Source organism: Sturnus vulgaris, chromosome 8, assembly GCF_052056855.1.
Source record: "Sturnus vulgaris isolate bStuVul1 chromosome 8, bStuVul1.hap1, whole genome shotgun sequence".
In the NCBI taxonomy this organism is placed as follows: Eukaryota; Metazoa; Chordata; class Aves; order Passeriformes; family Sturnidae; genus Sturnus; species Sturnus vulgaris.
Window position 1 is genome coordinate 21,860,197 of NC_142250.1, and position 14,543 is coordinate 21,874,739.

The 14,543-nt window shown below is 36.1% G+C and overlaps 1 protein-coding gene across 9 annotated transcripts in view; it reads left to right on the forward strand.

The window, feature by feature from the left end:
* The window catches only part of PCGF5 (polycomb group ring finger 5), a 103,076-nt gene extending 92,999 nt beyond the window's left edge, over positions 1-10,077 (forward strand). For 8 of the 9 annotated variants that reach the window (XM_088169117.1, XM_014875360.2, XM_014875359.2 and 5 more), the window contains one exon: positions 484-10,077. In XM_088169117.1, coding sequence (XP_088025243.1) covers positions 484-531 — 48 coding nt within the window. In that variant the 3' untranslated portion in view covers positions 532-10,077. The remainder of the gene's footprint in view (positions 1-483) is intronic. The other variant, XR_015805154.1, reaches the window with a different exon arrangement.
* Positions 10,078-14,543: the final 4,466 nt, after the last annotated feature.

Genomic DNA, 14,543 nt, shown 5'->3' on the forward strand with positions numbered 1-14,543 from the left:
ATTTGGATTTGGGGGAGAAGGTAATTTCTCAGAAAACCAGCTGACAGCAAATTGACCTTTTTTTATAGTTTAGCTAGGGAACCTCTATATAAATTTCAAAGTACATCACCTGTAAATGTACTTTCTTTTAGAAACTATAAAATGTTGAGATTGCTTTTTTCAAACATAGCAACACAGAAATAAGACTTGTTTGCGCATTCTCAAGTATAAATGTAATAAAACATAAATACTGAAATATATAAAAGCAGATACAGAAACTGTATATCAGTGACAAATAACTGATGGATTTGAAGTACAGGGATGGATTTAACCATTGAAATGTATGGAATTATTTAATAAATTGGCATATACATCCATCTTAGAGATAAGTTCTGGCTATTCTTAAGGTAGTCTTTAATTGCATTTTCTTTGTATTGTTTATGAATCATGTGTTCATGCTTTTTTGTCTGTTTTTGTTGTTGTTTTTCCCTTGCTTGTTTTCAGTCTTACCCTATGGTACTTCAGTATCGACCTAGAATTGACTTCGGTTAGACCAAAGGGCCAGATCCCACTGAGATGAATCCTGCACTATTTGTTTACCCATCGACAGATTGCACAATGAATGGATGTGCCTGGATTGGGGGGACACAGCCAGAATTTCAGCATGCAAATAAGGACATTGTCTTTCTTAAAATTGTCAGTTGCATCTCTGTTATTTCTATTAGAGCAAGCCAAGTGCCATTCTGCTACTGAAATGTGCATAAGATATTTGTGTATCTTAAGAGTGTGCTGCAAATCATAGCCAAAATCATGAAGTGTACAGTCAAGACTCCAAACCTATGGAATATTTTTGCTTGCGTGTTAGAAATTTTTTCTGGTCCTAATACTGGTTACACTAGCAAAATGGCAGAGTGCTCATTCATGTGGTGTTGCAGTGTCACACACTTCTTATTTTACTGAATATTGTTGTTTAAATCATAGAGTACTGTAAAAATAACTAAGGATTATACCTTGACAATATTTTGTATAGAAAATATATTTAGAAGAAAAGTGGTGATTGGCCACTACTTTTTCCTTGATAAGGTTCTCATGGGTCCAGGTATAGCTCATTCATGAGTGTGCAACGGTCCTTTTGCAGTGAATGAAGATTAATTACACTGAACAAGAGATGTAGAACATGATAATTCAAAATAGTAATTTTTAATCTTCTAAATTGCTAATATTGCTTAAAAGCATTGCAGCCTTTGTGATTGCACTTTCTGATGATTTCCCTGAGGTCTGGAATTTGGGATACTAGCTATTTTTGGAAAAATGGCTTCTGGTCAGATTACATTTCTTATAATAAAGCCTCCATAAAAATGAAGGTAAAATAATATAAATGTCTATGGAACAACTAAATTCCGCTACAAAATTATGACCAAGGCAAAATTTTTCATAAATACTACTTTTCATAGTAAACATTTCCTTTTAAGATTGAATAAAGGTCTATAATATGCTAAGACAAAAATAATATATAGCTTTAATTACATACTGTATCTCTTGTGACTATCTGGAGTTTAGAATTCATTACAGAAATTTTCATTAGTTAAAGTCACAACATAAAGCTATTTCCATAAAATTAGAGGTAATGCAATACTGAAGATTAGCAGTCTGACCAAAATAATTTGTCAGGTCATCTTTTTTTTTCTTAAGACCTGATAGTGCTGGATAAAAAGTGATTGTTGCCTTAGGTATTGCAAGCATAATGGTTCTAGTATGGGATGTTTCTTGGGTTTTTTAGTAATGTTGCAGGGAGTATAGCAATGTGTATGTTTTCTGTTTTCCGTTGTTTTTGCTTAAAAGTCAGTTGAGTTTTTCTGATCAGATTCTCTGGAGATACTTATAATTCAGTCACGTTATGTAATTTCTACTTAGTACATGCCTGCTAGTGTTGTAGATAGCTGTTTACTTTCTTTATGCCTTTTGCATACAGCAAAAAGGAACCAAATCAATTTTTCATAAGCTACTGTAGAGTGAACTGATCATTCTTAGATAGACAAAGTGAAAATTCTTTCTTGGGATCAAATACAAAAGATAGGTGTAAGGCTGTAATTCCTTGGTAAGTTTATGTTCATGTACAGTAGTATGTTCTGTAGGAGAAATAAGCATGTTGTGGATTAAATCTGGCCCCTTTAATGTTATTAGGAGTTCTAACACTGATAACTCTAGGAATCACTTGTAGTTGGGTTGAATCCTACCTACCATTGCACTCCAAAGCCCATATGACATGCAGAAATCAAGATGCTGTTGGTAGCAGTGTGTTAAGGAACCCTGCCCATTTCAGGTCAAGGTTGTACATATTGTGCAGATGCCAGTGGAACTGGGGAAGGAAAATGTCTAGGAAGAAGCTGCTGCCTCTTTCTGCAGTGAGCTGGCAGATACAGGCACTGCTTTTCCCAAAAACAGGCAGGGGTGCACGTGCTTTTCCCAAAACCAGGCAGGGGTGCACGTGCTTTTCCCAAAACCAGGCAGGGGTGCACGTGCTGGCTGCAGGGAGCAGACATCCCTTTGCCCACCCAGTCTGTGATGTGCTACTTGACAGAAAGAAGATACTCCCTGTAGGGAGGGCCCTTCTCTGCAGAGTCTAGGGAAAAATTGATTATTTTTATATATATACAAGTCCCCATCATGGAGCAACTTGGAAGAGCAGAGCATGCTTTCTGATTGAAAATCATTCTTCTCTTTAGTATATACAGTTGTTTTGTACAGTAGAAATAGGGTATTATTTGTAAATATTTACATGCACATACAAATTACACCTTACAGTTTTTATATATTTCATGTGTTTTTATACCAGAATTTTCTCTGTAGTTTGCTTGACATAAAACACCTATTTCAGTTTATGACAAAACTAATGCTAGGATGCTTAAGCATAATTTCTGCTTGGTTCAGGGTACCTTTTTTTTGGCAACAATTGTGTGTGCTATTTTGAGAGAATTTGAACCGACTTGTTTTAAAAAGACAGGAACATACAAGTTTTAATCCATCTACCTAACAGCACACTTGGAATAGCACTATTTTGCCTTAGCTTTGGAATGGCAACTAATAGAAGCTTTCTTTGACTGTTTGGTAACTTCCTATATTCATAATTCAGAGTACCATGAATTTTCTCAATCAGAGTTGGGCATTGGTTTTGATTCCTGGTATTTTCTTGATGTAAGTTAAAGCTAGATTATAGAAGGCAAATCTTCATTTTAAGCATGGAAAATACTGACAGATCAGAATCGATGTTCCCAGCTGCAAATGGTGGCATTAAACATATATGAACTAACCACCTACACTTTATGCATTTCTGATTTGATGGCATGGTGCCTGATCGCTGCTGTAGTTTAATAGTTTTTGTAAAAGTAAAGTGCCAGTGAAATACATATCTTAACTGGGCAGCTTGTGCAACACAGGCATTGCCTTCTTTACAGGAAATTTCTACTCATATAGTACCTATGTGCCATGTCTCTACAGGTTTAATTCATTTGTGCCAATTAAGAGTATCTGAGCACCATTGGAATATGAGAAAGCAGACTCCTGTGTGCCAAAGATGGGGTAAAGTGAAATGAGTACCTAGGCATTCCCTTCAGACTGCACCATATGCCATGCTAGAGCAGATGCCTGGATAAAGTCACACTTTCTGAGCATTTGCATGACAAAGTGCATCCTTGTAAAGCATAGGAATATAAAATAAGTGTTGCTGCCACTGTGTTTCTATGACTTTCCCATATTAGCAGCATCTAACTGCAGAGGGACCTAAAAAATTCCACACTACTACCTAACCTTGCTGTCCCTTATTTAGCACATTTGGTGCTGCTTGGTTTTTTTTCTCTAGAAGTGAAAAACTCATTAATGAAAATCATAAACAACTTTGTTGTGCATAGCAGGCTGATGCATTTATCTTGGAACAAGCTGTAGGCTAGAATTTAGAAACAAGATCATGTAATATCTCAAACAATATGGAATTAGATGATTAATCAAGAAATGTATCTTCCATGATGCATTACTACACTTCTGGTAGCTAAGGGCCAATCCTATGAAGGATTTTTTTTAATGAAATACCAAATAAGACTGCTACAATAACTGAAGTGACTCATCACTCTAGTAGGTATTGTTCACATGAAAGCTTTGGGGATTTGGGTCCTAGGAGTATGCAGTGCAAGAAGTATATTGTGCATACTCAGCTAGCTTGCAGTTATGCAAAAAAAAATTATAAAAGTATTATCTTGACTTTACTGAAAATGTTACACAAAGTGAAGTGCCTGATTACTAATATAGAACACCTTTTAAGCCCATTATTTTCATTTGACAGGGTAGTATTTGCTTCTGAATTTTATCTATGGTCTTAATACTTTCCGCAAGAATATATCATAAACATAGTGTATTGAGAAGCTTTCATGGGGAAAAAGGATAAAAAGAAATGTGTTCTTTTAGATAATTTAAATTAAAACTGCCCTATCTCAGTAGAAATTATATTAAAATAAGTACTTTTATGTTGAAAATATTCCATTTTCTGCATGAGGAACCTTTTAATTCTGGATCTTGGTCTTTTTTTCTCCATAGGTTTCAGCAATTTGACTTTTCTGCTCTTATTGCAAACAGTTCTAGTCTATCTTGCAGGAGAAAAGAGATTGATCTCATTCTGTTTAGATATAAGCTAGGCTCTTACTGCAGACAATGGTCCAGAGTTTGATCTCATCTCTCCCATGAATAACTGTTACACATGACCTTGTGAGAGAAGTAAACAATTTTTCTTTCTTTGCTGTTTAAAAAGCATAGGCTGTGTCTTAGTCCTTTAATTGAACCAATCACTGAGTTGTATTGTTACATACATTTTCATATAACTGAAGACAAGAGGTATTTATTCACTCCCCAGAAAAAAATCATTCTTGAGAGAACTTGCAACAAAAGGCATAGCATCCAGCTCAGCCAGATACTATGTCAGGTAGAAATACTAGAGAACAGGTTCAGGTTCAAACAGCTGTTCAAAACCAGTCTCAAGTCTCAAAATAAATAGATTGAGCCTTGTTTATAGAGGGGGTACATAAAATACTGGTTAATAACTTTCACTGATCAGACTCATTTTTGTCCTGGAAAAGTGCAAAGACAATTAAGACTTATATCCTTGTCCAGGAGTTTGGTCCAGTTTCTCCACTTAATCTGGCAGATTGAAGGCATCTCTTTGCTTCCTACAAAAATGCAAATATCATGCTGCATATTCCTCTCTCAGTTTACTTCATGCTTTGTAGACTTACTGTTTTTCTCAGTTAAAATATCTAAACAGGCATCCTCTCTCCTGTAATTAATTCTAGATTCTTGCACATCTATTGGCCATTCCCATACCCCACCCAATTTCCTACCCAAAAGTCAAAACATTAAGGACTCGTAAAGGTTAAATTGCACATGAGGTGTCAGCTCATTGGTTTCATTGATCAGGCAGCTCTCATGGATTGCAGCAAAGTTTTCACAGTTCTGCATTTTCAATCCTTCATAGCCAGTTTGAGCAAGGTCATGCTTCCACAGGGTTTCAGCTAAAAGCACTTGTTTGAGGAGGGATTGTAGTCTGCTGGCGTGGGTTCCAGAATGAGTTCCAAGACATGAGGGGATTGATTCACCTGAAGGAAATGTGAAAACTCCAACTGCACATTTACCTTTAATTTTGTCACGTAGGGGTTGTCTGACCTTCAAACCTCAGCTGAAACATCCCTTGTAGAAATGTCCTTCAAAAGATAATCTTGAAATATTTAAATATTTTTCTTCATAAACAGATCTACATATAGATTTTCTTTTCTCCCTTCTGTCTACACTGTCTGTATGTTAGATTAAAATCTTAGGTTCCAGAATAGGAAATTAATTAATTAATGAATTCCCAACAGATTCTTCCATCCAAGGTATGTGCCATAAATCTTTTTCATTCAGGTAGCTTTCCACTACAGCTGAGTAAGGGTGTTGCTTCATTCTCTAGTAAGCAATTTAGGTCTCTGTTGTCCTGGAGTGTGGCAGTGGAGGAGCTCTGTACATGGGTAGAAATGTCCAGGCTATCTTTTGTATTTGCAGAAGGAGACAAAGTTCTGTAAGCTCAGGATGGAGGAGGAATTCTGGAATGAAAGATGTCTGTAAGCAGTAGTTTTTGCTGTTACATTAATTTTAACCAAAGATAGGGATTGGTTTGACTTTGCTTGTTTTTCTGAACCATTAGGTACTTTTGTTTGAAGTAACTTTTATGTGTATTTTAGGAAATGCTTCTAACATGGTTGACAGTTGACAGGATGAGGTGAACAGAAGTAGCTACTGTGCATTTTCCTTTTTCCTCATGACAGTCAGTGTAAAGCAAAGAGCTGAGAGAAGGTTACTGTACAATATACAAAATGGCTGCACAGTAAAATGGTTTTGCTGCTAGTTAACATACTGAGGGATTTATAACAAATGAAGTTGTAATGAAGATGTTTATTGTCAAAGTGCAAGGCACATATTTTATAATGGTATTCTACTCTTAAAATTCAGTTTTGTATTATATTGAGTATGGTAGATATTGTTCCTGTTGTCTCCTGAATTTTGATGTGGCAAAATGAAACATGCTCCATTTTTACTGAAAAAATGTCACATACTTATTGATTTAAAATTAGTCTTTGTTGTCAGATATCTAGTTTGTTCTTAAAAACTAGGGTTTTTTAAAAATAAACTATTTTTATGGATAATCTGATTGCCTAATAGTTTTAAGGGACCTATTTAATACCAAAGGTAATGCCACCCAGAAATGGACTTGGGATATGACATTGACACTTTCCTGGAGTGCCTGAATGGTCAAGAGGTACCTGGAGTCAATCAAGCAGAACTGAACCAGTGGTAGTTGTCTGTGTCACCAAGCTAAAGGGTTAGGCACACCTAGCAGTTTCCAAAACAAATTAGAAAAGGCAAGAAACAACAGGAATAGCATTGAGGTTGAGTCAACAGACACAGAGTAGCTCTGAGTCCTAGCTCACGTTCCTGAAGAAAAGCACAAAGGCTTGCATTTACTGATGTGTCTGCTATACCTGGCCTGTGAACTAACAAAAAACTCAGTGTGCTGTCAATCCTGTAAACCTTCCAAAGCACAAAATAGTCACCAAGATACTTTTAGGGTTTCTAGTCATAGTTCAGTGATATTTTGGAGGGTGGAAAGGACAGATTTGGAGGATAATGAAAAGATACTAAGTGTGTTTTACAGATTTTTATAGCTATTTTTTTAGCAAATGGCATTGCTGTCCTTGATGTGAGACCATTGATTAGTAAGAAGTGATTATTTTACTTGTGCAGTATAAAACAGAGGGAATGAAAAAAAAAATCCAAATTATCTTGATTTCCTTTTCCAGGATAGTGGTTAACTAAACTGGAAAGTAATAGGTCAATATAATTATCTTGCTGACTGAAAGATTTCATTCTAAATACTTACTGATCATATTTTTTTTCTCAAATAGAAGCTTCTTAGCATAAACATGAAGCAATGCATCATTTTTTCCCTTATTTCAGACTTAACTATTGAAAGGAAAGTATTTTGCATTTTTTAAAATTAATGCAAAGCCTGAATTGTTGGATGTTCCAGGCTACTGAATAGATGATATAGAGTTACTCTCAATGGATTTTTTGGGGGTGGGGGCCTAAGTGTCCTTATATAAGCTGTGATCCAAGTTAAAAGAAAGGAGCCTATGGTGAGCAGTAATAATGTTCTAATGCTTCCTTGCATTTGATCAGTAGTTACCAGTTTTTAATAAAGCAGCCCTCACAGTACTTAGGAGCTCATAGAACATATTGTGATCTTAAGTTGCTAATTTGTTTTAAAATATAAAATGTTTTAAGCTTTTTGTCAAAAGTGATAACATCCTATTACAAGTAAACCTTTTTGTGGTTGTAAAATTTAGCTTATAAATCATTCAAATTGAAGTGAAAAAAACACAGGTCATTGTTAATGACAGTCTATCCTATTAAGAATATATGTATTTTTGTAAAGGAAAAGCACTTGTAGATATTTAATCAGTCCAATATCTATGTATGTTAATGTTTTGGAAAAAAAAAAGAAAACAAAATGCTGCTTAGAGAATCACTTACTTTTTTTATTTTTTTGTGCTCAAATGCATTTTCTGTTGATTTATGGAATGTTTATTCTGTGTGAAGCTGTATAGTTAGTACAGCTGGGCTAAATGCATTTCTCACCTTAATCAATTGTATCTGACTATGATAATATATTCTGTGTCCAATCAGAAAGCAATTGCAAAACACAGGCTTGTGGTGCTGTTTTTCATCTTTGATATTAGCTTCATCCTGCCTTATAACTTTTCTACTTCATAATAAGTAAAAAATGCTAACCATTTTTTGTGATGCATGTGTTTCAATGGGCATTTCAGGGTATATCTGGTTTTTTAGTTGAATCTTACTATGCTTACTAACACTTTTACAAGATGACAGAATTTTACATACAGTATTTAATAAACAGTCCCCTGGATGAAAAAATATGCAAGATTAGTCAAGTTTAATACTTACCTTCCTTCAAAGGAAACTACTGCTGGGTACATGCATGGAACATGACTGCATGACTAAAGATTCTGAGAATTTGTACAAATACTATTTTTTAAATTCACTTGTAATATTTTGCAGCTAATTGAAACCTCACTTTCAATTGTATTTTGATTCATCATAATGCATTAACACAGTTTCAGGGAAGAAAAAATACAGTAAAGAATTTTACTAAAGTACAGTAAAGAGTGGCAACCATATTTGTTTATGTACATATTAGTGTACAATCCAAAATCTCTTTACTCATTTTTGTGGGATTCTACAGGGATCTGCTTCATGTGTCTGATGCTTAGTTAAGTTCTTCAGCTTGACCTCAGTGAAGTGACTTTCTCTAATTATCCTGGTAGCTGAGACTTGAAATGAGCCAGACTTCCCACTTCCTCACTTAATTTCCTTTCATGGGTGACTAATATTGTTTAAATTTACTCTTACTATATTAACCTTCTCATAAGTAAGTTTTGCAATAATGAGTGTGTACACTAGCAGTAGAATTCATTGGTAGGAACTCAACTGAGTAAATACTTGTGTCCTTGACAAATTGGGGGAGAATTTGACTCAGATTATGAACACTGGAATTGGCATTCTCTCATTTATGTTCATGCTTCACAAAGATCTGCAGTTGATCAGGATTGGATATGTTTTATTACATGAACATTGTCCATTTTTATAATTTTTGTTAAGAGCTAATTTCTGTAGTAATTCATTAGGCTCAACATCTCAGGGTCCACAAAGTAGCAGTTTAAAATCCATTTGATCTGAGTGCAATATCAGTACTGCAAGCTTTTATCTTTTGAAGAACCAAATATGTTGTGTTTTGAAGTACTTAAAAAAGCTGTAAATTTCAGCCTTTCATCTGCAAATTTCACCTCAGTTCTACCAAAGGAATGTGAGGAGATTTTTAATCTTGAATCTGAGTGTGGCCCTAGAAAAAATCAGACATTTACTACTGAGTCAGCACTAGTGATCAATTTTCCATTTAGGGACAGGAAGTGCTGGTACTTGGGGGGGATTTGGGCAAAACTCCGTGGTCGTGCCTCTTGATGTAGAGTGAAGCCTGTTCAAATCTGCATCAACATTTGTAAGCAAGATTTATTTTGAAACAATAGCTCATACAAACCCTGTGAATGGGCCTCTAGAATCTTGTGTATAAATGTATCAGGTATGTAATAATATTTCTAATAGTGAACTACCTGTATGGCTCAGTACTGATGATGTTAAATTGGTGTTTCATGCTAATGTCAGGAAGGTTTACAGCACCTTTATAATGGTTGATAACAAATGACAATTTGGCCTGACCTGTATGCTGCAAGATGCCTCTAGCCCAGTTGGATTAATTTTATGAAAAATCTAGATGAGCAAGAAGTATAACTAATCTGCTTACTAGCACTGAATTGCTCCTTTCTCAAAGCAATAAATATATTCATGTTGTAACATCTGTTGTGCAGCCTACAATACGAGTTGTTTTGTTGCATTGTTTCTATATAATTTATTTTGTGCAATAAAAAAATCTCTGGTTTTATCTGACTTCTTTCTAGTTTGTAATAACATTTGAATTAAAACATTTGCTAGCTTTATATCTTAGTCATGCAGGCATACTGTCAACTCACAGAAGTGCGAGTAGAAAACAGAATGCAGTAATATTATTCATTACAGAAAAAACAGAAGGTACTCACATGGCCTGATTTCATTCTAGTTAATGTCACAGAGTGCTACCATTAATTTTCACGGGTGCAGAGTTCTGCCTAACATTAAAGTCTGGACTTGGCACCCCATTTGTAAAATATAACCAGGTGGGTTACAGTGTGACTATGTGCTTGAGGTTTTGTTGGTTTTTTTAAACAATCCCATAGAGCTTCTGCAACTTTTTTTAACCTAATTTCACTGCTTTATGTTCTCTCCCTTTTTGATGTTTTTCTCAGTCAATATGGTTTCAGTAGGATTTATTATTCTGTGCACTTACCTTTATTATGTCGTTGAGTTGTTTTAACTCTGAGGTAGTGTAAAATAAACGTGCCATGCAAATTGGAAGGTAGAGGCTATCCTCACAAGTGAGCCCTTGGTGTGAAGTAACATTATTCTCACTGTATACTGAATTGCTGCAAAGAAAAACAATGGAGGGAGCCCTGTTATTCAAGAGAACTTGTACCTTTTGTCTGAGATGCTCCTACAAAACCTGCAGTACCACCACACGAGCTCTGAGATGTGGCTCAGATCTGGAAATAATAGAAAGATTTGCTGATTGAACTAAAATGATCTGGGACAAAGTATATTTTGTATCTTCTTGTAAAATCCTTCTATATGTTAGCAGGAAAAAAAAATTGCTTGTGAGCATAAAATGTGAAGGTATATATAGCACATTGCAATACATACATGTCATTAAATGGAATTTGTTAGTTATGTTGCAATTGGCTGTTAATAGGCTCAGAGCAGCTGTGGCACAAATGGCTGCTCTGTAACCTGTGCAGATGAAGCAGTGCAGCCTCAATGGCTTTCTTTGGACCTTTTTCATGTGAGATATTTGACCTCCAGATTTGTCAAAGGTCATAAACTAATACTTTGCCTTCTTCTAAAAGTGTTCCTGGGACTTAAGGTCACTCCATGAAAAAAATCCCAAACTTCACATAATGCTTCTACATAATGTCATTACATTATTTATTAAACAGTAATTGAATTGTATATAAGTCCAAAATTTTGCTCCTAAATAGGGAACTTTAACTCAAGCAAGGTTTCAATTTAAAATGCAGTGATTAAATTATTCTAAATAATTACTTTGTTTCAGGTAGCTAAAAAGAGAATCCTTGTGGGGGAAAAAAACCCCATGCGTAAGAATAGTAACAAATGCCTGATAAGTCATCAAGCTGGATTATGTTTTATAGAAGGAGGAAGGTAGGTGGTATACAAACAGCTGTTTACATCAGGGGTGTAGCACATGAATTTCCCTGTTGGAACTGTGATTCACATTGCTTTCTACCCTAATTATTTTTTCCTCTTTTATTCTAGAGGAGAATGTGCAATGCAATGTCATTATAGGCAAGAGTAATGTTTTTCAGAAGAAAAGTGCTTTGGTAATTCAGGTTTCATTAAAGCAACAGAAATTTGCTGGCAGTATGTAATATGAGCACCTTGTTCCAGTGGCACACTTCCAACATCTTCATTTGGAAAGAAGACTGCTGCATTCACAATTCATAAAAGCATTGGCAACTATCCCATTAAACTCACACAGGAAAATAAATCATTCTTATATTCAAAACCACCCTATCTTTTCTAAACTATTTATAGGTACTGTTTGGTCCTTTCCTGTAGTACATAAATAATGACAGTAAGTGCACTTCTAGATATGGAGGAACTTAAGAAAAGCTGTACTTAAAACCAATTTTGCAGACAATTTAAATGCCTTGGGTTTAATGTCATCCTTTTGTACATTTTTGTGTGCCATGCCCCCGAAGACTTCCAGTCCTGCTGGCCACAGGCAGCCTCTACACATTTGTGTCCCAGTACAAATCTAGAACCAGCAGAACTTGTTACTAGCCAGTATTCCTCCTTTAATTTATCTGTCCATGTCCCTCTCAAAGTAGTGTGATTTTGTCTTGACTAGTTCCTAAAATGTGTTTTATTCCCATGCTCCTCCCTACAACCTGCTAGGAGAGGTGCAGACGTAGGGAGAGTGCTCTGTGCTCTTTGTGTCCTTGTGCTACACCCAACATCAGTTCTAAACATCTTACAAAGTGAGCTCAGGAAAGTTCACTGCTGCTCCTGTGTTTTCCTAGTTTATGATATTGGATTTGTAAAGCACCTCAGTACTCACAAAGAGCTCGTGTATTTGAGTGTATTTGATACTATTAACAGGGAAAGGGAAAGGGATATACTCCCAATAGCCCTTGGAACAAACAGCATCCAGAATAGAACCTGTATTTCTCCAAGTACTGCCCTCATCTCCAGTGTGGATTACTTTATTATGCTAAACAGCAATTCCACTGACTTCTTCCAGACCTCTTCTCTTTCTCCAAGTGTTCAGCTCAGATTGTTATTCCCTGGTAATCAAAAATCCCTGGAACAAGATCTTGACAAAAAAGGCATGGATCTGTTGTACTGCTGAATAGTTCGTAACTTGCAGCAGGCCCTCTTTCTATGTTCTGCTGATTGACAGAATCTTTCTTCTTAGACTGAAAAGGTGCTTCTGGAGTACCCTATAAATAAGCAGAAAAAAATTACTACAGTGCTTTAGGTAAGCAATATGCAACTTGTTTTTTAATCATTATTTGGAAAAATTACTATAAAAGAGCTCTCTGGCTAATACTTTGAGTGGATAAATGTTCATGTTCAGAGCATTACCAATGTAATTTGACTTTTTAAAAAAAATTATTCAAAGACATAAATCAAAAATGTTTGCTAATCAAAATTTTTGTTTATATAAAAATAAATGCTAATATAGCTTATTTAGAGAAGTGACACTATGAAGGAAAAAAATCTGCACTGTTGTTTTCAACCCAGGGCTGCTGTAGTTTAATTTTCTATACTTGCTATAAAAACAAGGTGTTATGTCACATCATAATAACAGCATGAAACCAAACACCTGTTACGTAGATTCCTGATCCTATAAAGGCTTAGGCTGAAAAAATACTCACATGTGTAACATGCAAGACGTGTACAAAGGTTTTTAATGTTGTGGAAATGCAAATTGGCCTGCTGGTAGCATGTTCTCCATTTGTTCTACAGGTTGTATTTAAAACAAGAAAATCACTTGGAAAAGAGATGCCTACCATTTCAAAGGAACCCAAAGTGCTTTGTAGGTTATGTATTTAAAACATACACATGCAGGAGTGACTTTGCCATGGCAACGTGGCCATAGGTAAAAGTAGAATAGAGCAACTCATCCCAAGAAAGTAATTCAGGTGCAGGAGAAGTGTTCAAGGTAACAGTAATGTGAAATCAGAATTCACACCTAAATATATTCCAGTCTGTTCACTGACTTTGGAGAAAAATGCCAGTACACCTTTTCAGTGACTGCACAGTGAGCTGCCTACCATCTGCATTCAGCCTCCAAACACTGATTTCTGCCTGCAGCTCCTATTCTGTGGAAAACAAATTATTGGGTAAAAAAAGCCCTGAGTAAAATGCATTATCCCTATGAGCCTTAATATAGTCTCAATTCCCAGCATGGGGAAACTCCAATAATCACTGCTTAAAGAAGCTGACAAGAAGCTAAATTGTTCCTTGTAATATCTTTTAGATTTTGAGAAGAAGGTGGATGTGATAGGACAGCCCATTTGTTTTTGTAAGGGAGAGGGCTGTACACTAATTATCCTGATGTCATCTACTGCTAGTCAAAAGAGGCTAAAACCAGATTTGAATAGCCCATAAGAAATTCAGTCTTCAGCTCTGGTAGTTCTCTCTCTCAATTGCACAACAGTAGGTGAGGACAAGAATTGCCAGAGATGCAACATCACAGAGAAGATGTGATTCCTCCACCATGTGGAGGAAATTGCTCTGCACACCAAAACAGAGGTGTGCCAGGCAGCCACGGAGCAGTAGTGAGCCAACCAGCTGGGCACAGGCTCCCCAGCTGCATTGGTGCAGGACTCTTTGAGCTTTTTGCAGCTCTGTGCAAGAAAACTGGCAACACAGAGGCAGTGGCTGTGGGCTTTGAACCCTTGTAGAGCTCAGGTCACTGCCAGCCAGACTGCCTGTACACCACACTTCAGTGTGGACAAGGGGTCTGTCCATAGTTTATATAGAAAATACTATAAGTGTGTATTTGTACAAGTACTATGTGGCCTTTCACCAATAAACATTTTTAATATCACCCATATTCTTAACTGCTGCCAGGTCAAAGTACATAGCCAGCAGATAAACTGTGTTTTCTAAAAGTCCTCACAGTTTGCTGCTAGGAAGTGTAGACTTGTTTTCAGCTGCTGTTTGCAGCCTGACATTAAGAGTTAGCAAAGAGCCTGAGCTTGGCAAACAGTAGAAGAGCATCTTTGAGCCTTTCT